This window comes from Equus caballus, chromosome 12 (genome assembly GCF_041296265.1).
Source record: "Equus caballus isolate H_3958 breed thoroughbred chromosome 12, TB-T2T, whole genome shotgun sequence".
Lineage (NCBI taxonomy): Eukaryota > Metazoa > Chordata > Mammalia > Perissodactyla > Equidae > Equus > Equus caballus.
In genome coordinates this window covers 42,089,813-42,113,974 of record NC_091695.1, presented here as the reverse complement: position 1 = coordinate 42,113,974, position 24,162 = coordinate 42,089,813, and the positions used below count along the sequence as shown (strand labels likewise).

The following is a 24,162-nucleotide window of genomic DNA, read 5'->3' as shown; positions in this document are numbered from 1 at the left end:
GCGACCCCCTTGCTCAGAAATCTTCAGCAGGCCTTGTCCACCCGGCCCTTGGTGTCCTTGTCTGTCAACAGAAACCCATAGTCTCCTCCTTGCCTTCCTCCCAGCCTCAGGAGGTAAAGCCTCTCCTACATCCGGGCACAGCAAGCTGGGGAAGGGCAGGCCACTGAGCCTTCTACAGCCAGGAGAGGACCCCAAGGCCCAGAGAGGGGAAGTGTTCTCTGGAGGAGAGAAGGTCACACAGCCCATCCTCAAAAGTTGAGACCAGGGGCCAGGCCCCCACCTCATGGCCTAAGTCAGGAGGGCACCAGGTCCTGCCCCCCACCGAGGCACTCTGGGGGCTGGTGCCCTAGACTCCGAGGGTCTCGAGACCAGGCTGACTGTGGAGGGTTGGTGCTTTGTACAAAGCGGGTGCTTGATTTGAGGATTGGGGGACCAAAGAACATAAGATTGGAGAACATAAGATTTCTTGGAGGAAATGGCGTTTGAACTGGGTCTCAAAATAGATATAATCTCATGGCGGGGCGGAGTGCAGAGTTGAAAATTCTTTTCTTTTTTTTCTCATCTTTATTGAGATATCATTCACATACTATAAAGTTCACCCATTTTGTTATTATTTAGTGGATAGAGAGCATCAGTTTCTCAAGATGCAAAAGTTCCAGAGACTGCGTGCACAACAATGTGAATATACTTAACGCCACTGAATTGTACACTTAGAAATGGTTCAGAGAGCAAAACTTGTGTTGTGTGTATTTTACCGCAATTTAAACAAAATGCAAAATCCAGGCCCACCACCATGGATCAAATCAAAAACCGCAGCCCCCCAGCTCCCCACCATGATCCCTTCCACACCCGTCTCTGATCCCACTGATGAAATTCCCAGAGGGGCTTCTTCTGGGTGGGCCCCACCCCCCAGGGCCCCTGAGACCTAGAGCCCGCAGTTTGCCTGAGGAGTTTCCACCTATCTAATGTGGGGAGGCCCCCAGGGAGCCCCACCAAGCCGGGCCCTCCCCCTTCTCTTTCTATGGGGAGAAACCCTGACTCCATCCCTCTCAGAGCCCTGAGTTCTCCACCACCCCATTGTCCAGTAAAAGCTCCCGAATGCAGTGCCCAGGGCCAGTGTATTTGTTAGGACTGCTGGACCTCAAGGGGGACCTGGGAGTTCATCCCAGAAACACCCCTATGAGGTCCCCAATGCCACCCTCCCTCCTAAGAGAAGATTGCCGCCTTTACCCTGCCGGGGTTTTATGCTCTCGTTCTGCTCCTAATCCAGGTGTGGGCCAGGCTGCAGGATGACTGTCTTTGGAGTTGGGTTTCTGTGGAGCTGGCTGTGCCTTGTCTGGCAGAGGCGGCGGGGAGGACGTTTGTGCCCCTCTGAGTTCTGTCTCCCCCTCTGCTCTGGTACAGACATGGCACTGTCCTGGCCACAGGGGGATCAGACTCAGGAGTGGACTCGCAGGCACCCACTAAGGGACAGACGTGGCTCCCAGTCAAGTTACAATGAGAGACACGTGAGTGCAGCCTCACTGGAGCAAAGTCCACCCAGGAAGAAGCTGCCCCAGATTGGGGGCCTGAATATTGGGAATGGCCTTGTGTCCCCAACCTTTGCACAGGGTGCATCCCATTCCCACTGCAGGCGAATAGTCTCCCCCTCCTAGACTGGACGCCAGGACAACTTTTCCTAGACTCCGGGATATGCCCATCTGTATTCTCACTGCTTTTGGGAGGAGAAACGATGCTTATTCATTCACTTGTTCCAGCCTCTGTCTTCCTCTCCCATAAAATGGGCGTATTAACAGTGCCTCCCTCATTGAGTGCCTCCCTCAGTGTAGTGAAGAGCAGATGAGGTAATGAATGTAAAGTGACAAGCCCAGGGCCGGGGACATCAGGTGGGCTCAATTCATGATGTCTATATTTTTTTTTTGAGGAAGATTAGCCCTGACCTAACATTTGCCGCCAATCCTCCTCTTTTAGCTGAGGAAGACTGGCCCTGAGCTAACATCTGTGCCCATCTTCCCCTACTTTATATGTGGGACACCTGCCACAGCATCGCTGGCCAAGCAGTGCGAAGGTCCACACCTGGGATCCGAACTGGCGAACTCTGGGCCACCGAAGCGGAACGTGTGAACTTAACCGCTGCGCAACCGGGCTGGCCCCTATTTTTTTTTTTTTTTTTAGTTTAATAAACATTCCATGAACACAACACCACCCCTGACCTGTCACGGGAGACAGGCAGATCTCTTGATTCGTTCCACAAGCATTTTCTGAGCAGCCATCATATTAGCATGCCTCCTTGAATGGGGCCTTCCCAATGTTTCCCAAATTCTCTTAGAGGCGGTTCCTTAGTCCCTTCCAGGTAATGATTTGTCTCACCTACTAACCTAACCCCAGGTTACAGAGGATAAAACAGGCTCACAGAGGAGTAGTGACTTGCCTGAGATCACACAGAGTTGAGACTGGGATCCAGCTCCCTGCCCCTCGGGCCAGGGCGTTGCCTTTACCTGGGGCTGACTTTGGCATTAGATTGCAGTAGAATCCATCTCCCAGGTAAGGCTAAAATAGATTATAATTACTTGTGAGCGTCTCTTAAATCACTCACGATGTAAGAGGGTTTGTGTGACCAACCCTGCAGAGCAGGGGTCGGCAAACTTTTTCCGTAAAGTGCCAGAAAATAAATATTTAAGGCTTCGCAGGCCTCAGTCTCAAGTATTCAACTCTACTGCTGTAGCAAGAACACAGCCCTAGACGGTCCTTAATTGAATGAGCATGGCTGTGTTCCACCAAAACGTTGTGGCTGGACACTGACTTGTGAATTTCATATGATTTTCACGTGTTGTGAAATCTTGTTCCTCCGATTTTTTCCAACTGTTTAAAAATGTGAAAGCCGTGCTTAGCTCACTGGCTGTACAAAAACAACAGCCTCCCTGCTCAAGGGTTTTAGAATCCAGGATTAGAAATACGAAAAACTATTATTATTTATTATTCCAGAGAGAGGCTGGAGGCCCAACTGCAGAGAGAGGGGAGGGTCAGTAAATCTGCTGAATATTCCAGGTGAGGAGTGGAAAAAAAGACCTCCTTGCTGATGGACTCACGGTAACCCTAATAAACCTGTTATCTGTAAAATGGTGACAGTAATCTCTACCTTAGAGGATTGTTATGAGGTCTGAATGAGATAAAGGATGATAAAGCGTTTCGTAAAATGCAAATGTTCATTCACTTAATTGTTTCTACAGCTGCGTGCTGCGGCTCTCACACTGACTTCATTCCTCTGGGAAGCTTTTTACGAAGTTTGACGGGACACTGTCCCTTTAAATCCTCCCCAACTACCTCAAGCCGTCGGACGAGTCGGCACATGCGCAGTCCTTTGCGGAGCTGGCACCTCCAGCAACAGCCTTCCCGGAGCCTGTACAGGAGAGGTTAAAGGCCGCCCCGCCCCAGAATTTATACGCAAGCGTAGATCAAAGCTGGGAGCTCTATGTCTTGCAGAGAGCCCGGTCCCTTTTTCGCGCCCGAAGGCTCCGCCCCCCGCGGCCAATCAGTAGGCCTCGCCCTTTGCAATGGCCAATGGCAGTGAGCGTGGGGGGCGTGGCTGAGCCTCCGGGGGTGCGGCCTGGCGCTGAGAGAAGCGGCGGGGTGAGCCGGGGGCTCTAGTGAACAGCGCTGCCGGAAGGGGATCGCCGGCGGGCGGCGAGCGGAGGCGGCGCGGGCCCGGCGGTCTCCGAGATGTCACGATGGCTGTGGCCATGGTCGAACTGTGTGAAAGAGCGGGTCTGCCGCTACTTGCTGCACCACTACTTGGGTCACTTCTTCCAGGAGCACCTCAGCCTGGACCAGCTCAGCCTCGATCTGTACAAGGGCAGCGTTGCCCTGCGGGATATCCACCTGGAGATTTGGGTGAGGAGACAGGCCCGAGTCCGGGAAGGGGCGGGGGCGCAGCGATCTGAGGCTCCCGGAGAAAGGGTCAGGCCGGGGGAGCAGGCACCGGCGTGGACAGGCCGTGGGAGTCTGGCCCTTTCCAGGCGTCGGAGAGACCCGGCTCATCGCCTCCAGAGCCAGAACCTGCGCGGGATGGGGTTCCTGCCTCCTCTTCACTGGAGCAGAAACAGGCTGGAGGGGGAGATGTCACTTGTCTGGAGAATGCCAGAATGAGCACATCGAGTTTGGGGCCTGAGTTGAGGAGCGTGGTGCCGAGGGGCTAAGGAGAGGGGGAGGCGGGAGTGGAGGAACTAGGGGGCTCCGGTGGGACCTGGCCAGGGCAGTGACAGAGTTGGGGCCGTGCAGCTGGTCAGGGAAGGCTGGTAGAGGCCCGGAGCCCTGCTGAGGGCACCTGTGGGAAAGGTGCCCTGACCTCCTGACCCCACCATGGTCCTGGGCCTGGTGGGTGGCATTAACCTCCTGATATGGATGTCAACAACTTCGTCAACACCCATGTTGATCAACACCTCGTGTGACTGCTGTCACTCCTTACTTCCTGCTTTAGGGAGAGTGGGATGGACCAAGCGGGTGTTTGGGGATGGGCTTGGGGGAGTCAGCAACCCCACCTGGAGGGAAGCCCCCAGGAAAAGTGGAGAGGTCTGGCCTCTGGCAGGCAGGAAGCCCAGGGAGATGCTGGGGAAGCAGAGAGGAGTGAGGTCTGGGTCAGAGGCCTGAGGCTGGGGGCGGTGACTCATGGCTCAGCTGACCTGGGAAGTTGCAAAGGAGCCACCAATTAGAGGCGCCAGCCCAGAGCTAGCACTGGGTCAACCCTCCATGCCAGGGCAGCAGGAGTGCGCATGGGGCAGGGGTCTCTGGCTGAGACAGGGTGCCTGGCTTCAGGGTAATCGGGGTGGAAGAGCTGGGCTTTAGGGGCCAGCCAGGCCTTCCTGAGCAAATGTAGGGTAGGGGGAGACCCCCTGAGCCCAGAGTTGGGGGCACCTCCCGGTAGCCTCTTGCCTGTGAATCCCAGTGGAGGAGGCCTTTTCTGACCTCTGACTTCAGCCCCTTAATCTGGCCTGAAAGAAATGACCTAGACCTCTAGGCCACCTCTTTCTACTTCCGATCCCAGAAAACAGTCCCACCCACCCCACCCAGCCCCAGTGCTGGCGATTGAATTGGCTCCTAGCGAGGCTGCTTTCGGGGCTGGCCTCCGTGGAGGAGTTGGGCCCTGGTGGAGTGCAGGTGCTTTTCCAATAGCCAGCCCCTCCTCCCAGCTGCTCGGCCTGCAGCCCCTACCTTGAAGACCCCAGAAGAAGCCGAGTGCCTGCGGACCCTGGACTGGGATGGAGTAGAGAGGCCTGGGTCCCAGTCTCAGTCCCTACAGGACACTGGGTGACTAGACTAGTCGCTTCTCCTCTGTAGGCTTCAGTTTCCCCATCCGTGGATCTCTGGGGGAGGAATTTGGACTGCATCCCTATGGGCCTTCTAGTTCTGTCATGTATGTGTTTATTCACCAATCCAGCAAGTGGTTACTGAGGCCCTCTCTGGGTGGCACCACATGCGCTGTGGTCACACAGAGAAAGCAGGTAGGCTGCTGCCCTCAGGGAGCTCCCAGGCTGGTGTGGGTGCACTTACTCCCCTATTTGTACCTGGGGGCTCGACCTTGTGCCTCAGAGATGTTCAGCACACCAGTGTTTGGAGTTGGGATGGTCCCCTCAGCTCAGGTCAGCCCCCTGCCTGCCTATCCTGGACCCTCCCCTTGAACCCCGTGCTCACCCAGAGTGAACTTGGGGTGCTGCTGCTCTCTGCTGGGCCTTTGCACATGCTGTTCCCATGCCTGGAACACTCCACCTTCCATCCCCTCTGCCTGGCTTCCCCCCTTCATCCTCCAGCTCTCCCGCCTTGGACTTGAAAGATTGGGCATGAGAAGATGATGCTGGGATAGGGTGGGCCAAGAGTAGGGATCAGCATGAGCAAAAGTAGGATCTCTGCGGTAGCATGTGGAGGGATGGGGAGAGCGAGGGCGCTCTCCAAGGTGGAACAGCCAGACAAGGGGTGCGGCAGCCGGGGAGACAGCCAGATTTGGGGTTTCCCTGAGCCGGCTCTATCCCCTGCTACTCTCAGTCTGTGAACGAGGTGCTGGAGTCCATGGAGTCGCCCCTGGAGCTGGTGGAAGGCTTCGTGGGCTCCATCGAGGTGGCCGTGCCCTGGGCCGCGCTGCTCACTGACCACTGCACCGTGCACGTGTCAGGCCTCCAGCTCACCCTGCAGCCCCGCCAGGGCCCAGGTGAGCGCAGGGCGAGGCTGGGCTGAGGGTGGAGCAGGTGGTGGGAGGGGGCCTGCCTGCTCTGAGACTCTCTTCCTACCAGCAGGGCCGGGGGCCGCCGACTCGCAGAGCTGGGCCTCATGCATGACCACAAGCCTGCAGCTGGCTCAGGAGTGCCTGCGGGACGGGCTGCCCGAGCCCTCTGAGCCACCACAGCCCCTGGAAGGGCTGGAGATGTTCGCCCAGACCATCGAGACTGGTAAACGGGCCCTTCTCCACCACCCTGCCCCTCTGAGGTCCACAGGACAGAGGGGGCCCAGACGGCAGTGTGGCCATCCCCCTGCCCCAGCAGGGGAACTCTGCCTGTCCCTTGCTGCTCCACGTGACCTGAGACCCCTCTCCACCCCTCAGTGCTGCGAAGGATCAAGGTGACCTTCCTGGACACTGTCGTGAGGGTGGAGCACTCTCCAGGTGACGGGGAGCATGGCGTGGCGGTGGAAGTCCACGTGCAGAGGTAGGGCAGGCCAGGCGGGGTGGGCTGGCATGAGGAAGAGGGGAGTGGGGGGCTGCAGAATGACTCTGTCCTGCCCCACCCCAAGCCTGGTCTCGGGAAGGGCACGTCTGAGTGGGCCTGGGCGGTGGCCGAAGCAGGGGGAGGCAGGCTGTGCTGTGAGCCTGGAGCAGTGTTCAGGGGCCAAGGCTGGGGCCCCAAGGATCAGATTCCATGCCGTGGGTCTGAGGAGCAGTGCTGGCCTGAGCCCCCAAGCTGGCCGTGGAGGTCCAGGATGGCCTGGCTAGGATGGGACAGCTCTGCAGGCCAGACTCCCTGACCCCAGACCCCTAGAACAGAATACTTTGCGGGGGGGCTCCAGGCTCGGGGTACCTGGGCAAGGGCTGACCCTGCACTCCCCAGACTAGAGTACTGTGACGAGGCAGTGCGGGACCCAAGCCAGGCGCCCCCGGTGGACGTGCACCAGCCTCCCGCCTTCCTGCACAAGCTGCTGCAGCTGGCGGGGGTTCGCCTGCACTTCGAGGAGCTCCCCGCACAGGTGGGCCAACTCTGAACCCACAGTCTCTTTCTCCTTCTAATCTCTGTTCTCTCTGGCCCTTGACCCCTCTGCCCCCCCATCCCTTCTGACTGTCTCTGACCTCATCTTCTCCACCCCTTCCCTCCTGTATCCTCTCATCTCCCAGGAAGAACCCCCAGAGCCCCCCTTACAGATCGGCAGCTGCTCAGGGTACATGGAGCTGACGGTGAAATTGAAACAAAATGAGGCCTTCCCAGGCCCCAAGGTGGGTCCCGAGGCCCCTGGAGAGGAGGGAGTGGGCCCCATCTCAGACTCCTCCTCAGCGATTCTGACCTTCCCTGGGACAAAGTGGGGTCGTTGAATGGGGAAAATTACTGCCTCCTTGGCAACTGGAGAAAATGAGGCTGAGAGAGGTCAAGTTGGGGCCAGGGTCACACAGCTAGTTGGTGACAGAGCTTAGGCTGGCAACTGGCATCCTGTCCGCTCAGGATGAGGGCAGGTGGGTGGTGGGTTTAGGCTCCATGGCTGCCCCATCTGCCCCCAGCTGGAGGTGGCCGGACAGCTGGGCTCCCTGCACCTGCTCCTCACCCCACGGCAGCTCCAGCAGCTTCGGGAACTGCTTGACGCCGTGAGCCTTGCCGGTAAGGCCTCTTGGGAGGTCCCGGGGGTAGGATGGCTGGGGAGGGCCCGGCCCGGCTGGCTTCACACAAAGAAGTGTCCTCTCTGTAGACCCCGAGTGCCTGATTGACAAGCTCAACAGGAGCCGGCCGCTCGGGGCTGAAGACTTGTGGCTGATTGAGCAGGACCTGAACCAACAGCTGCAGGCGGGGGCTGTGGCCGAGCCCGTCAGCCCAGACCCCCTTGTCAATCCTGTTGTCAGCCTGGACAGCACTGGTGGGTGTGGGGCCAGAGCCGGCCGTTGGCGGGGTGGCTAGTGTGGGTGCAGGAATTGGAGTCGAGCCCGGCTGGCCCTGACGCCACTCCTCTGGCCGCCAGACCTCTTCTTCTCCATGGCGGGCCTCACGAGCAGCGTGGCCTCGGCCGTCTCTGAGCTCTCCCTCTCCGATGTCGACCTGGGCTCCTCTGTGCACAGCGACTCGGCCCCCCGTCGGCTGTCTGCCCAGGGCCACCCAACTGGTGAGTGCTCTGGGGCAGGAAGAGCTGGAAGAGGACCCAGTACCGACGTGATGTCACATGCGCATGCCTGGAGGTCCACCGTTGGTGACTTGGTTCCCTGGGGATGCTCAGTAATGGACAGAGCCTAGGTTTCAGCGTCAGGGATCTTGGGCCAAGCTCTTCGACTCTCTGAGACTCAGTTTCCCCTTCCATTCAAGGGGGATGAGATCTGCCCCTGCCAGGCTGTATGTTGGCCGATGTTTGTTGAGAGCTTGTGTGTCAGGTGCTGGGCTGATGCTCTATTCCTTCTAGTCCCTTCCACTCCCTTGACAGGGTTGAATTGGGCCTGGTCTCAGCACCTGGCATAACAAGGCTCCATGTCACCCCTGCCTGGCCAAGCCCCCTGCCAGAGCCCCTGCCAGCTGGGTCAGGGCTTCTCCCAGCCTCCAGCCTGGTGTCTGTCACTCTACTTGGGATGCCCGTGAGCTCTGGGGAGCCTCTGGTGAAGCTTCTGTCCCCTCAGGCAAGACGGCCCCCACGCCCCTCCCAGACACCCTGCGCCCTGACTCGCTGCTAAAGATGACCTTGGGGGGTGTGACCGTGACCTTGCTTCAGACGTCCGCCCCGTCTTCTGGACCACCTGACCTCACCAGCCACTTCTTTGCCGAATTTGATGCCACCAAGGATGGGCCCTTCGGTTCCCGTGACTTCCACCATCTCCGACCGCGCTTCCAGAGGGCCTGTCCCTGTAGCCATGTCCGGTACAAGCCCGTGGCAGAGGCCTGAGGAGGGACTGCCTGAGCTCCCCACGTCCGCCCTCTGATGCCCAGCTTCTTCGCTGCAGGCTAACGGGTGCCGCCGTGCAGCTGTCCTGGGAGCTGCGGACCGGCAGGGGCCGGCGGACCACCAGCACGGAGGTGCACTTTGGGCAGCTCGAGGTGCTGGAGTGTCTGTGGCCCAGGGACACTTCGGAGCCTGAGTACACAGAGGTGAGGGCCACGGAGCATCAGTGTGCACGCCAGGGCCTGGAGGTTCGGCTGGGCGTGGGGCTTGGCCTGACTTTCACCTCCTGCGTCCCATCCCAGATCCTGAGCTTCCCCAGCAGCCTGGGCTCCCAGGCCTCAGCTCGGCCCTGCGCCCACCTGCGCCACACACAGACCCTACGCCGTGTGCCCAAGGTAACCCACCCCTCTCCAGACCTAGGGGCCCTTGGCTGTTTCCTGTGGTGTGTTGACCCCCTCCCACCAGCCTTCCCTGGTGTCTCCCCACTCCCGCCCTCCACCCGCTTACCCTGTGCTCCAACCAGAGCACAGCCCGGGGCCCTTGAATATGTCTGCGTCATTCTCAGCCTGGTTGCCCCTCTTCTGGCTCATCATGGCAATCCCCTGCTGGCCTCCAGGGCTGGGAGTGGCGAGTATTGGGTGGCTTTTATTAAACCAGCATGGTTTTCTGCCTTGGGCAGGGTGGTGAGGGTCTCCCATCCCTTCCTGGGTCCCCTGCCCGAGCTCTTCTCCTTACCACCCAGGAGGGCTCTGTGTTCTGTTTTTGCTCAAAGGGGCCCCTTCCCATCCTGCCCTCACCCACCCCACAGCCTTCGCTGACCTGAACACCCTCGCCCTCAGAGCCGACCCCGGCGCCCAGCTGCCTGCCATTGCCACTCAGAACTGACCCTGGACCTGGCTGACTTCCAGGCGGATGTGGAGCTGGGGGCCCTGGACCGGCTCACTGCCCTGCTGCGCCTGGCCACCACACCCCCTCCCGAGCCGCCTGCCGGCCTGCTGGTGAGATGCCCAGCAGGGGCGGGGAGTGGGGCACGGACCCTCTGCCTGAGACCACAGTGGTGGGGGCCCTCATGGCACCTCTGACCCCCCACCTCCTGCAGACGGAGCCCCCCGCAGCTGCCGAGCAGCAGACAGTGATGCGGCTCTCGGCACCCCGGGCCACACTGCGGCTGCGATTCCCCATTGCCGACCTGCGGCCTGAGCGGGACCCCTGGGCAGGCCGGGCTGTGCGGGCTGAGCAGCTGCGGCTGGAGCTGAGCGAGCCCCAGTTCCGATCAGAGCTGAGCAGTGGGCCTGGTCCCCCGGCCCCCACCCGCCTGGAACTTACCTGCTCTGACCTACATGGTGAGAGCCCCAGGGGGATGACACCAGGTGCAGGGGGCTTGGGGCTACAGAAGGGGCTGGGGCATAGCGGGGCAGACCCTGGCCAAGGCCTCACCAGCTCTGTGGGGTATCAGTATTGCCTGGCAGCGAGCAGAGTGGACCTTTATCCCTGGGCTGCTGCACACCATGGGCATGAGGGAGGACACAGGTCTGTAAACAGTAAAGGACAGTCACTGCGGTGGGGGTCCACGCCCCCGCTGACCCCACCTGGCATTGGGGAAGAAATAATCATGAGAGACAGCAGTGATAACCCCCCACCCCGCCCATCCTCTCCAGGCACCTATGAAGATGGGGAGAAGCCCCCTGTCCCCTGCCTGCGGGTCTCCAGAGCCCTGGATCCCAAGAGCCCTGGACGCAAGTACTTCCTGCCCCAGTAAGTGGGGTCTCTGGAAGGGGCAAGCAGGAGAGGAGGGCTTTGCCACTGAGGGTGGTGGGAGGCCATTCGGGACCAGGGGCTGGGGGCTTGCAGGCCAGTGACAGGCCTGTGCCCCGGCAGGGTAGTGGTGACCCTGAACCCCCAGGTCAGCAGCGCACAGTGGGAGGTGGCCCCGGAGAAGGGAGAGGAGCTGGAGCTGTCGGCCGAGAGTCCATGCGAGCTGCGGGAGCCCGAGCCCTCGCCCTTCTCCTCCAAGAGGACGATGTACGAGACAGAGGAGGTGAGGCCCAAGGCCTCTCAGAGGTGGCTGTGGGCCAGGGAGCAGGCCTCCCTGGGGCACCAGGTGATGTGACTTGGCACCAGTGAGAATTTCATCTCTTCCATCATCTTGGGTCACTGGGAGTCGCAAGCACTCCAGCCTGTGGGGCCGGGAGAGAGAGCACTGCTGAGGGCAGGCCCTGGTGGCTGTGGATCTCCATCAGGAAGACCAGGAACCTGTCCCCTCAGCTGTTTATCAACCATGTACACTTGGGCCTCAGGATCCTCTTCTCTGAAGCTGATGAGGGTTGAGTGAGAGGCAGTTAAGGGCCTGGCCTCTGTCCAAACGGCCTGGGTTCAAATCCAGACTCTCCCACTCAGTGGCTGTGTCATCTTGGGGAGTCGCCCACCCTCTTGGAGAGTTACCTACAGATGAGTTTCCTCATCTCATAGGCCTGTTGTGGATAAAAGGGTTTCCCATACCTGAGGCCCTCAGAGCAGGGTTGGCACATGGTCGATGCTTCGCACGAGAGGGCTGTCAGACAGCCCCGCAGAGAAGGGCTTGTGTGTATGAATGAGTGAATGAGAATGAGTGAATGGTGGGAAGTCAGGATGCAGGCCTGGGTGATTCCCAGCCATCTCTCAGATGCCTTTCCCCGCCCCCCATCCAGATGGTGATTCCTGGAGACTCTGAGGAGATGAGAGCCTTCCAGAGCCGGGCCCTGGCGCTGTCGCGCTGCAGCCTGGAAGTGGTCCTGCCCAGTGCCCACGTCTTCCTGCCCAGCAAGGAGGTCTACGAGAGCCTGTACAACAGGTGGCGACGTGGGCAGGGTGGGGGCTGGCAAGGGGTGGGCCGGGGTGGGCCAGGCTGGGCCTCCCTCACCACCGCCGTCCATCTGTCCACCTATCTCAGGATCAACAACGACCTGCTCATGTGGGAGCCCGCTGACCTGGTTCCTACCCCCGAGCCTGCTGCTCACCCTTCGGGCTATCCGGGCCCCTCAGGCTTCTGGCACGACAACTTCAAGATGTGCAAGTCAGCCTTCAAGCTGGGTAGGATGGGCATCCTGGTGGGGGCCCGGGGCCCCCGGAGCTGGGCAGGGCTGGGGTAGCCCTCCCAGGTGTCCTTCCCACTCGGCTCCTTGATCTCACCCCAGACTCAGACTCTGATGACGAGGATGCCCACTTCTTCTCGGTGGGGGCATCAGGCACCCCCCAGCCTCCTGCCTCCGAGTCCCCGAGCCCTCACTCCCAGAGCACCTTCTCTACCCTGGTGACGGTGCTGACGGGTCGGATCACAGCCCTCTGTGAGACCAAGGTGAGGGCAGCCCAGGGAGAGGTGAGCCCCTGACTCCAGAGCCCCCACTGGCAGGAGAGCAAGACCGGGGGAACAGCTCCAAATTGGGAATGTGGGAAATAGGCCTCAGTGGGGGTGAGTGTAGTCTGTCCAGCCAGCTGCACTCACCCCCCACCCACTGGCCCACCCGTCCCGATATGCCCCATCATCCAGTTACTAGCACCTGCTGTGTGTGGCACCATGCTAGGGGTCCACATCGGCACCATTGGCTGCTAGGAGGCAGGCAGAGCTGGGATGACTCTTCTGGCAAAAGCAGCAAGTGCTGCCCTGGGCCTCTGGCAGAGTCTGGGTAGAGGCTGGAGCTGACCCTCATGAGTCAGGGCTCCAGGAGGCCCCCTCATCCCTGAGGGTGGGGCAGCGGCGGGGTGCAGCTGGTGGGGCCAAGCCACGTGCTGTGTCTGCAGGACGAGGGCGGGCGGCGGCTGGAGGCCGTGCACGGGGAGCTGGTGCTGGATGTGGAGCAAGGCACCATCTTTAGCGTCACTCAGTACCGCGGCCAGCCAGGACTCGGCTACTTCTGCCTCGAAGCCGAAAAGGCAACACTCTACCATCGAGGTGTGAGGGCTGGAGGCCAGTCGCCTTGGGGTCTCTAGGGTCCATGGTCAGGGGTGGGGGCTTTCAGGAGGGCTGTGGGCCCTGGGTGGAGTGGGCGATCAGCCGGCTTGGCAGGGGCTCACCAGATGCCTCCCCAGCGGCCGTGGATGACTACGAGCTGCCCAGTCACCTAGAGCTGCCCAGCTTCGCTCCTCCAGCCCAGCTGGCCCCAACCATCTACCCATCGGAGGAAGGGGTGACTGAGCGAGGAGCTTTGGGCCCCAAGGGCCAGGGCCGCGTCCCCCACATGCTGTCCACTGCTGTGCGCATCCACCTGGACCCCCACAAGAACATCAAGGTACAGCCACACCTGCTCTGGCCCACCCACTTGGCTGGGGCAGCTGCCTCCCTGGTGCATGGCGGGCTGGGCTCCCACTGCACTGACTGTGCCCCCCCCCCCAGGAGTTCCTGGTGACACTGCGGCTGCACAGAGCCACCCTGCGCCACTACATGGCCCTGCCAGAGCAGAGCTGGCACTCCCAGGTGAGGGAGGGTGCCATGGTGGGCAGGTCTCTCGGCTGGGAGGAGGCGGGTGTGAGGGGCATGGCCTGGGCTGAAGCTGGCTTTCCTGGGCAAGGGCTGTGGTAGGCAACTGATGGGCAGCATATAGGGAGTTGGCTGGTTAGAGGAGGAAGGAAGCTCCCATCCTCACCGCCCCTTCCGCCCTGGCCCCTAAAGCTGCTGGAGTTCTTGGATGTGCTGGATGACCCAGTGCTGGGCTACCTGCCCCCGACGGTCATCACCGTCCTGCACACACACCTCTTCTCCTGCGCCGTGGACTACAGGTACCCAGGCTGGGCGGGCCGGGGCCGGGGCCGGGGGCGGGGGCGGGCTCTTATGCGTAAGGAGCCTGCCCCAACTCCAATGTGACCCCCAGGCCCCTCTACCTCCCTGTGCGTGTCCTCCTCACCGCCGAGACCTTCACTCTCTCCAGCAACATCATCATGGACACCTCCACCTTCCTGCTCAGGTATGCGGGCTGCTCCCCCACTCCCCCACCCCCCTACGTCCAGCGGGACTGCAGCTGCCACTCCCCCATGCTCCTGCCTGCCTGCTGTGTGTCCTCTGAGCCTTTCTGTTCATTCAGGTTAATGATCCCTCCCTTAGGAACTCCTGGAGGGTGGTTGGACCTCAAATCAGAGCCTTAAAAAAAGCATTTGTGGGCTCTGACCTGATCATTTCCCACTGGTGGTTGTCCTGAGGGTGTGAGCATAAGAGAGGTGGAATGCGCGCCTCTGCGCTGTAACTTCAAACAGCCAAAACTTCCAAACAATCTAAATGCCCTTAAATTACAACCTGGCTCGGTAAACATGGCCCACCCAACCATTAGTTATGAAGCATAACTGAAAAATACGGGGAAATGCTTTAGTACAATAATTACTGAAGAAGGCAGGATGGAAAACTACGTATGTTTTAAAAAACAGATTTATGAGGGGGTATTTATATACATCTATGTGGCTTCATAGAAAAGACTGGAAGGAAAAGTATGGTACTTTTTGCAGAATTTGGGTGCGGGCTTATGAGGGATTCTCCTTTTCTTTTTTATTGCTGTATTCTAAAATGTCTTCAAGGAGCTTGCGTTATGTTGCCATTAAAATAAGGACTTAGTTTAAAAGAATAGGGAATGTTGTTGGGGGAAAACAGGACACTTCCGTCCCGGGGCTGCTGTGAGGCCTCAGTCAGGCGGAGGAGCCGGAGCACGTGGAGAATGAACGAGAAAGTGCTGCCGGCCCCGGCGAGCACCCGCTGTCTGGGCCTGTGGCGCAGGAGACCCGGCCTGGTCTCCCGTAGTACAGACAAGAACGCCCGGGCCAGAGAGGGCCCAGCACTAGTTTCTTGTGGGCTTGGGAGCCCCCCACCCCCGCTGGCTCCCGTGGAGCTGCCGCCTGCAGCTGCTCCTGGGCCCTTCTCAGCCCTGTCCCCCACCAGGTTCATCCTCGACGACTCGGCCTTGTACCTGTCCGACAAGTGTGAGGTGGAGACCCTGGACCTGCGGCGAGGTGGGCAGGGCCCGGGCGGGGCTCCCTCCCCATGAGATGTGCTCACCCGGCGGTTGGCTGGGTTCTCAGCACCCACACACGTGTGCACACCCAGTGGGGGCACCGGGGCCGGGAGTGGGGAGGCAGTGGGAACTTCTCCCACCTTCTGCTGCAGATTACGTCTGTGTCTTGGACGTTGACCTCCTGGAGCTCATGATCAAAACCTGGAAGGGGAGCACCGAGGGCAAACTGGTGAGTGTGGCGGTCACCCAGGGTCCCCCAGCCAGAGCAGGCAACACGTTCCAGGGAGCCTTCAGGACATCACCCTTTCCCCACGCACCATCTCTCCTCTTCTACTCGCTGGGCCTGGGCTCAGGTCATGGTCACTGCCTGCCTGTCCCATGCTGGGCTGTGGTTGTTGGCCCCCTGGAAAGGACCAGGTCCACCATGTGTGTCCCCCACTGTGAGCCCCGCCACCAGAGGGCAGCTGCAGTCAGCGCAAAAGCAGGGCCTCAAGAGTCGGACAGCTTTTGTGGGTCCCCAAATTCCTCACTTGTAAGTGGAGATAATAGGCTGAGGTCAGGGAGAAAGCAGCCTGGGGAGCTGGCCCAGCCTTCGGGTGGGGTAGGGGTGCTCTGGGGCCAGCGGCACACAATCAGGCACCCAGGTCGACTGGGCGAAGCCCTTTGTGCAAGGAGCGCACTCCTGCTTCTTCCAGCGGCCCTGGGCAAAGCCCCTTTCACCCTCTGCACTCAGTATGCCCATCCATTCAGTGGGGTTGTTGGGCAGGCTGACACACCCAGGGGAGGCCCAGCGGGGCCTATCTATGTGTGGTGAGCATAGAGCCTGGGCTGATGGCGTCCCCACCCCACCCCGCCCCCACAGAGCCAGCCACTGTTCGAGCTGCGCTGCTCCAACAACGTGGTGCACGTGCACAGCTGTGCCGATTCCTGCGCCCTGCTGGTCAACCTGCTCCAGTACGTAATGAGTGAGGGCGACCTGCACCCCCCACCCCGGCCCCCCAGCCCCACGGAGATCGCCGGCCAGAAGGTACAGGTGAGGCCTGGCCACACAGGCTACCAGAGCTCTGCCAGGCCCCCTCCCCTGCCACATCCCCCAGGGGCCTGGAGATGAGGGAGCCCTGGGCCCCACCCCCCCCTTCCTGTCACTCATTCACCGCTCCTCCCCTGCCTGGCCCAGCTCTCCGAGAGCCCTGCCTCCCTGCCCTCATGCCCCCCAGTGGAGACGGCCCTCATCAACCAGCGGGACCTGGCCGACGCCCTCCTGGACACCGAGCGCAGCCTGCGGGAGCTGGCCCAGCCTTCAGGTGGGGTGGGGGGTGCTTTGGGGCCTGCAGACACAATCAGGCACCCACGTCGGCCACCCCCTTCGAACGGCCTTTCTCTCCCACAGGTGGGCCCCTCCCTCAGGCCTCGCCTGTGTCGGTGTACCTATTCCCAGGTGAACGGAGTGGGGCCCAGCCTCCCTCACCCCCTGTTAGGGCTCCCGCTGGCAGCTTGGGGTCCCGCCCAGAGGCCAAGGAAGATGAAAAGGAAGAGGAGGGTGATGGAGACACTCTGGACAGTGACGAGTTCTGCATCCTTGACGCTCCTGGCCTGGGCATCCCGGTGCGTGGTGGGCAGGTGGCGCAGGGCCAGGAAGGGGTGGGAGAGGGTAGCATGGTTTCATGCCCCTCTAGGGCTCCTGCTGTGAGAGGCAGGAAGTGGTCACTGTCATTGGGGAGGTGGGGCTGGGAGGGTCGCCTGGGGAGGCTGCCCTGACTCCGGGCTTGGAAGGAGCGAGTGGATTTCCCGAGGAAGAGAGAAGGCACGGCATCTGGGGCAGGGGGGCCGGGCCATCAGGTGGATGAGGAGCAGCGTGGTTAGTGGGAGGGTGAGGAGAGCCAGGGGCTGCGGGGGCGCTGACCTCCTGGGCCCACGTGCCAGTGGGAATGTCCAAACTCACTGTCACATATGAGCAAGACCTCAGTCCCGGGGAGAAAGGGCCAGCAGAGCGAGGGGCACTCAGGCTCCCCCTGGACAGGGCCCTCAGACATAGGCCCTGGGCACTGTGGCCCGCGAGAGTCATCTTTCATCAGAAACAGGGAGGGAGGCATGAGGGTGGAGGAGAAATGGGGGGCGGCCTAGACTAGGAGAGGTGTCTGTGCCGCCCAGATTCACATGGCCTCCTCCCCGCAGCCCCGAGATGGGGAGCCCGTGGTGACGCAGCTGCATCCCGGCCCCATCGTCGTGCAGGATGGGCACTTCTCACGGCCACTGGGCAGCACGGACCTGCTGCGGGCGCCCGCCCACTTCCCGGTGCCCAGCAGCCGCGTGGTGCTGCGTGAGGTCTCGCTCGTCTGGCACCTCTATGGGGGCCGAGACTTTGGCCCTCACCCCGGCCACAGGTGAGGAGGAACAGGTACAGGTGGCCACTGTGGCATGGTGGCCCACTCACCCAGGAAATGGGGTCTGGACTGGGGTCCGGCTCTGACCTTCAGCCGCTGGTAACCTTGAGCCAGATGCTTGCCTCCTCGCTGGCCTCAGTTCCTCCTCGCTTGCCCTGCCCACCTGCCAGGGCTGAGGCCAGAGAGGGTCCCTGGCCTCAGGCTGAAGGACCTGCTTGAAGGGAGGGGGCAAAGGAAGGGGCTTCCCCTGAGTCAACTTGTCCCCTGTCCCTCTTCCCAGAGCCAGAGTCAGCCTCACGGCCCCCAGGGGCTCCCCTTCCCGCTCTTCTGGCCCCAACCGGCCGCAGAACTCCTGGCGGACGCAGGGGGGCAGTGGGAGACAGCATCATGTCCTCATGGAGATCCAGCTCAGCAAGGTGAGCTGGGGACTTGGGCTGCAGAAGGCCAGCCAGGGCGGGGGACAGGGGCCTCTTGTCCCTGCCGTTCAGCCAGTGCTTCACTCCACGGGAGCTCACTGTGGCCCCTGGTTGTACACCAGCTCCTGTGTTTATGGAGTGGCCGCTATGCTGCATCCCGGGTGCTGTTCTAGATGCTGGATACGGTGACGGGCAAAGCCCTGGCCTCCTGTCACTGGCACCGTAGTGGAGGGAGTAGGATAGACCAAATCTGTCAAATGTGATGAGTGCTCGGGGAAAGTGAGCAGGGAGGGGCAGGAGGGTCCTCGTGGAAACGTGCTCTTTGCACGAGGACCTGAGGAAGTGAGCCGGGAAGGGCTTCTCAGGAGGAGGACACAGCGAAGGCTGGGAGCTGGGAGCGTCCCTGCCGTGTTCCGGAGGCAGCGAGGAGGCCAGCGAGCCTGGAGCTGAGCAGGGAGGAGAACAACAGGAGACGAGGCCAGAGATCCTGCCGGGACGGGCCGACAAGGGCCCTGCAGGCCACGGATGGTTTTGGTTTTTACTCAAATGAGATGTAGTCAGCACGCAACAGTGGCCATGCAGGGCGGTGGCAGCAGAGCGGGCAAGAATGGTCAGATTCTGGAGAGATCATGATGGTGGGAGCACAGGTTGGGCTACTGGAGTGGACGTGCATGAGAGAGAGAGAGAGAGCGGGTCAGGCTGACCTGAGATCGGGCACGTGCAGGTGCCGCTTGCTGCAAGCGAGCCTGCGCAGCCCCACCCCCCGAGCTCACAAGAGCTGTTGTTGCTGAGAACTCTGGGATGTACTTTGGAGCACTGGCTGGGGCTCTCGGAGCACTGAGGGGCCGGCGAGCCGGTGCCGGGGGAGAGGCAAGGGCCTGAAGCTGAGGAAGGCCCTGCCCCGTTCAAGGGGCGGGAGAGAGGCCAGCGCACGGGCATAGCAGGAGCAAGGGCAGAGGGCAAGGCCTTGCGGGGCCATGGTGAGGAGTTTGCAGGCTCGAGATGGGCAGGCACATCCTTTACAAAGATCCCCCTGGTGTGCGGAGAAGGGGCTGGAGGGAACAAGCAGGGTAGCCATCCAGGGGAGAGGTGACAGCAGCCCCAAGACCAGGTCGCAGCTGCGGAGTGACAGTATTGCACACAGATTGGAGAGATGCTTTGAGGAAGCAAAACCAACAGGCATGGTTGATGGAGAGGCGGGAGGGCGAAGCCTGGACCAAGGTTTGTGCTTAGGATGACGCGGGGGACGGGTGCCGCTTAGGCGATGGGAAGGCTATGGGAGCGGGGGAAGTGGTCCGTTGTGGTTCATGTGTTTGAAATGTTCAAAAAGTTTGAAATGACTGTGAGATTGCCATGTGGAGGTGTCCTGGTGGCAGCCACTGGGGCTGAGACGGGGCTGGGGGCAGGAAGGGTGGCTGGAGAGGGGGGGCCTGGGGCAAGCCCCTCCTCCGTGTCTGGCCCTGCCTGCCTGGCTCAGGCCTCTGTCCGCCCCTCAGGTAAGCTTCCAGCATGAGGTGTACCCAGCGGAGCCAGCCACAGGCCCCACAGGCCCCGGAGCCCCTGGCCAGGAGCTGGAGGAGCGGCCACTGTCCCGCCAGGTGTTCATCGTGCAGGAGCTCGAGGTCCGTGACCGGCTCGCCTCCTCCCAGATCAACAAGTTCCTATACCTACACACGAGCGAGCGGATGCCGCGGCGCGCCCACTCCAACATGGTATGGGCCACCCTGCCGTCCGCCCTGGGCTGGGCATGGGACCCTGGAGCCACGTGCGCATGCACACACGTGTATGTGCACAAACACACCCAGGTTGTCTGGGAGGCTGGTGGGGCTTGGGGGGGCTCAGCTGAGGGAACAGCACGTGCAGGTGCAGGACTGGCTGGGCGAGCAGTGGGGCGCAGGCCCGAGGCCCAGCAGACACCCAGAGCTTGCCTCTGCCCCCAGCTCACCATCAAAGCGCTGCACGTGGCCCCCACGACCAACCTGGGTGGGCCTGAGTGCTGCCTCCGAGTCTCGCTGATGCCCCTGCGGCTCAACGTGGACCAGGTGAGTGGGCTGGGCTGGGGCGGAGCCCCGGGGGAACGCCGCTGCCTCTGAGCCCCTGAGTCTGAGCCGCTCCTCCCCGCGCAGGACGCCCTGCTCTTTCTCAAGGACTTCTTCACCAGCCTGGTGGCCGGCATCAACCCCATGGTCCCGGCGGACGCCTCTGCTGAGGGTGAGAGGCTGGGCCGGGGAGGAGAGGGTCCACACCTCCTGGCCATCCCTGGGCCCATGCCTGGTCTCTGCCCCCACCCAGCTCACCCTGAGACCCGAGTCCAGCCCAGCAGCCCCCAGGAAGGGCAGCCCGAGGGCGTAGAGACGACCGGCTCCCGGGAGGCCGTGGGCGGTGGACACGGCTCCTCCTCTGCTGAGCAGCAGCCCATCTACTTCAGGTAGGGCCAAGGGCGGGGGGCCGGGGGCTGGGGGCCCTGGGCCAGGCTGCAGCGGGGAGGTCAGTGACCCAAGGACCCCTTTCCCCACGCCCCACCCAGGGAGTTCCGCTTCACGTCCGAGGTGCCCATCTGGCTGGATTACCACGGCAAGCACGTCACCATGGACCAGGTGGTAAGTGGGGCCATCGGGTGGGGTAGCCACATGGGCCAGACGCTCTCTGGGGTCCCCCATTCTGTGGCCTGGTCTTTGGGGGCCGAGGGGCCAGGGCTTGCATCCAGGCACCACTGGCTGCTGAGCGGCCTCCAGGGCTCCTGTGGTCTGGGCAGGCCCTGTGCCCCATGTGTGAACCTGAGCCCCTGCCCCACCCCAGGGCACCTTTGCTGGCCTCCTCATCGGCCTGGCCCAGCTCAACTGCTCCGAGCTGAAGCTAAAGCGGCTGTGTTGTCGGCACGGGTGAGCCCTCCACACGCTCCAGCACCCCAGCCTCTCTCCAGGGTCCCCATTTTCCCTTCGCTCTGTTCCTGACAGGCTGTGTGGCCTTGGCCAAGACATCACCCCTCTGGGGCCCGTTTCTCCTCTGTAAAATGGGCAGTCATCCCTCCACTCAGGGCTGGGTGGGGTCATGGGAGGTCTTGGGGTGCCTCAGGTCCTCCTGGCCCCATGACCCCTCAGTGGGTGGCTCTGCCTCACTCCACCGTCCTCTCCTCTCCCTTGCCAGGCTCCTGGGCGTGGACAAGGTGCTGGGCTATGCTCTCAATGAGTGGCTGCAGGACATCCGCAAGAACCAGCTGCCTGGTCTGCTGGGCGGCGTGGGCCCCATGCACTCAGTTGTCCAGCTCTGTGAGTGTCTGGCTTTGGGGGCTCTTGAAACTGCCTATAACTTGGGGCAGCCTAGAAACCACCATTGGGAATAGGTGGAGGAGGTCCTAAAGCCAGGTAAATGGGGGCAGTGCAGCCTTGGGCATCTCTGACAACCCCATCCCCCCAGTCCAAGGGTTCCGGGACCTGCTGTGGCTGCCCATTGAGCAGTACAGGAAGGATGGGCGCCTCATGCGGGGGCTGCAGCGGGGGGCGGCCTCCTTCGGCTCGTCCACGGCCTCCGCTGCCCTGGAACTCAGCAACCGCCTGGTGCAGGCTATCCAGGTGAGTGGCCCGGCGTCCAGAGGTGCAGGGCAGGGAGGGTCTGCTCCACGGCGCCCTGTTCCATCCCCAAAGCTCTCCTGAGGGGGCAATTATGGGGGACAGTCACGGAGAGGAGAGGCCAAATGACTGGCCTGGTGCCTTCTGGAACCTGCAAGCACAGCCCTGTGGGGACCCGGCAGGGTCTCTAGAGAGGAGGCTGGAGGGATAAGTGGCACCTGAGGCCCCCCACCCAGGGCACTAAGCTGGGGTGTGGCGCAGCCGGGTGAGGAGGCTGGGTGCAAAGGAGTGAGGTTGAGTGCGAGACGTGGGGGCAGAGAACAGAGCAGCCGGCAGACAGAAGGCAGGTCGGCCTCGGTGAGGGGCTCACTGATAATCCGTGGGGTGAGCGCGGGGGACCCCAGGTCTCTGCTGGGGCTGCTCCCAGAGCTGGCAGGGCGGGGAGGGGCAGGACTGCGGAGGCCGTGCACTCAGGGAAGCCGCATTTGTGACACCCCACAGACTGGGCGGGGGGGACACAGACATGGTGGTCAGCAGGAGGAGGGTTTGGGTCCAGAAGACATTAGCAGAGTCCCCTCAGGAGGCATGCCGTCCACGTGAAGGCCCCTGACCCCAGGAGCACCACCATAGGGGGGACAGGGATGGGGTCTTCCCGGGCTGGCCGGGGGTCCAGCATGGTCCTTGGAGGCTGGCTCAGGGCTTAGGGGCTGCCTGGGCCAGCTCTCCTCATCTGGTGCCCTCTGTGTCCCCCCAGGCCACAGCAGAGACGGTGTATGACATCCTGTCCCCGGCAGTGCCCGTCTCCCGCTCCCTGCAGGACAAGCGCTCTGGGCGAAGGCTGCGAAGGGGCCAGCAGCCGGCGGACCTGCGGGAGGGCGTGGCCAAGGCCTACGACACGGTTCGAGAGGTGAGGCCTGCCCTGCTCCCAGTTGTCCCACACCGCCCCCCGACCCAGACCCCTGCACTGACCTCCAACCCCTACAGGGCATCCTGGACACAGCTCAGACCATCTGTGATGTGGCATCTCGGGGACACGAGCAGAAGGGGCTGACGGGCGCTGTGGGGGGCGTGATCCGCCAGCTGCCGCCCACGGTGGTGAAGCCATTCATCCTAGCCACCGAGGCCACGTCCAGCCTGCTCGGGGGGATGCGCAACCAGATCCTGCCCGACGCACACAGAGACCACGCTCTCAAGTGGCGCTCCGACGAGGCCCAGGACTGAACGCCAGGCACCCGGGACTCAAGGGTGCTGCCCCGCTCATGGAGCCGGGCAGGCCAGGCCCTCAGGGGAAGGACCGGGAAGGACCCTGCCCGGCCCGCTGCTGCCAATCGCTGTGAGAGTGGGGCCTCCCTGCCTGGGGCCTCGGGCCTGTCTGCACTTTTCCTCTGGGGAGAAAGGACACTGCCCCCGACCTGGGCCCACACTGCTGCCCTGTCCCAGGACGGAGGCTTCAGACCCTCGGACACAACCCCGCTCAGCCAGTGTCTTTCTGTGCCTGGGGGGTGGTCGGGGGACAGACACCGTGTGGTTCAATGTATTATTTTTAAGCTCCTTGAGCGTGTGGCTCAGTGTCTGCATGAAGTGGAATAAACTGTGCCACCGCCAGTCCCCTGGTCCTGCGTACCTGCCCCGCCCTGGCCTCCATCTCCGTACCCACCACCTCCCATGTCACCACCTGGGGTCACCATCCCCTCCCTGCCCGCCCAGCAGGTTAACCCCAGCCCCCCACCTCTGACCTCGCAGCCAGCCGCCCACCCCAGCACTCCTTCCCTCGGCCGCCCTGCCTCTCGGTGCTGGGCTCCTCCTCGCCACTCCCAGGGTGCCGCTGTCCTGGCCCCACTTCTGACGTAGGGGAGCTGAGTGAGTCAGGAGAGGAATGGCCCTGGGAGTCCGCCTCGCCCAGACCGCATTTCTTGGCTCTCTCCCTGCAGGAGCCCAGGGTCCAGCCTCACCTGGGGTGGGGTGTGAGGGCACAGCTAGGGGGACGCTGGACCGGAGCAAAGGGCTGGGCTCTGGGGTGCCCCAGGGAGGCCCAGACGCTGCCCGTGTGACCGGAGGCTACGCCCTTGGTCTCTGAGCCCCAGGCCCTCCTGTCATCCCTCTGTGCTGGCCCCAAGAGACTGCTCCTGCCATCCCCAGCTGGCTTTCCAGGTGATGGGGGTCTCCACCCTGGGGTCCGGGCACTGTGGCCGGAAGGGGTCCTGGGGCGTGAGCTCAGGAGTGTTCGTGGGATGGGAAATGCCCATTGTCTGCCCCCCCCCAACCTTGTTTCTTGAGGACAAGCAAGAAGGGGCTGCTCCCATCATGCCCCACCCCCCAGGAGCGCTGCACTGAGGCGGGCGGGGAAACAGAGGCTCGGGTTAAGAGACAGATGTGGAGAACCCTCACCTTGCTGGGTCATCTGCAGACCCCTCAGGGCTTAGCAAAGGTCCCCCAGCTCCCCTTTCTGTCCTGGTGTCCCCTCTGAGGGAGACCTGGGCATTAATGAGCCGGTCACAAGTTGGTCCCGGTGGACCCCAGGGTCCTCGCTGCCCGCAGTCACTTGGGGTGGAGGGAGAGCAAGGGAGGGGTGGGGCCCCGAAGGGTCTGCACCACGGGGAGAGGCGAGGGGGCCTGGCCACTGCTTCCTGGATGGTGCCCTGCCCGCCTGGGCACAGTCCAGAGACTCCATCATGCCCTTTGAACCCCACCGCAATGGGTACTGACAGGCGGCGGGACA

At 62.1% G+C, this 24,162-nt stretch overlaps 1 protein-coding gene across 4 annotated transcripts; it reads left to right on the top strand.

Annotated features, from left to right (window-relative positions):
• The first annotated feature begins 3,593 nt into the window (after positions 1-3,593).
• Positions 3,594-23,048, top strand: ATG2A (autophagy related 2A). 4 transcript variants are annotated; one of them, XM_023654383.2, is made up of 41 exons: positions 3,594-3,891; positions 6,037-6,199; positions 6,285-6,437; positions 6,590-6,692; positions 7,092-7,227; positions 7,373-7,471; positions 7,751-7,847; positions 7,936-8,100; positions 8,203-8,343; positions 8,846-9,083; positions 9,167-9,311; positions 9,408-9,500; positions 9,945-10,103; positions 10,205-10,448; positions 10,764-10,860; positions 10,984-11,143; positions 11,793-11,935; positions 12,035-12,174; positions 12,279-12,439; positions 12,883-13,033; positions 13,171-13,370; positions 13,475-13,555; positions 13,751-13,857; positions 13,950-14,042; positions 15,002-15,072; positions 15,227-15,303; positions 15,937-16,107; positions 16,252-16,378; positions 16,465-16,679; positions 17,250-17,458; positions 17,739-17,874; positions 19,371-19,586; positions 19,815-19,916; positions 20,001-20,085; positions 20,167-20,302; positions 20,402-20,474; positions 20,674-20,756; positions 21,022-21,143; positions 21,292-21,446; positions 22,198-22,350; positions 22,428-23,048. In XM_023654383.2, exons 1-41 carry the CDS (start codon positions 3,721-3,723, stop codon positions 22,662-22,664), a joined length of 5,808 nt encoding a protein of 1,935 aa, XP_023510151.2. In that variant the 5' UTR covers positions 3,594-3,720; the 3' UTR covers positions 22,665-23,048. The 4 variants fall into 4 exon arrangements, with proteins under 4 accessions (XP_023510151.2, XP_014585167.2, XP_023510150.2 ...); XM_014729681.3 differs by having other exon boundaries at positions 3,602-3,891; positions 15,937-16,101; XM_023654382.2 differs by having other exon boundaries at positions 3,602-3,891; positions 6,282-6,437.
• Positions 23,049-24,162: the final 1,114 nt, after the last annotated feature.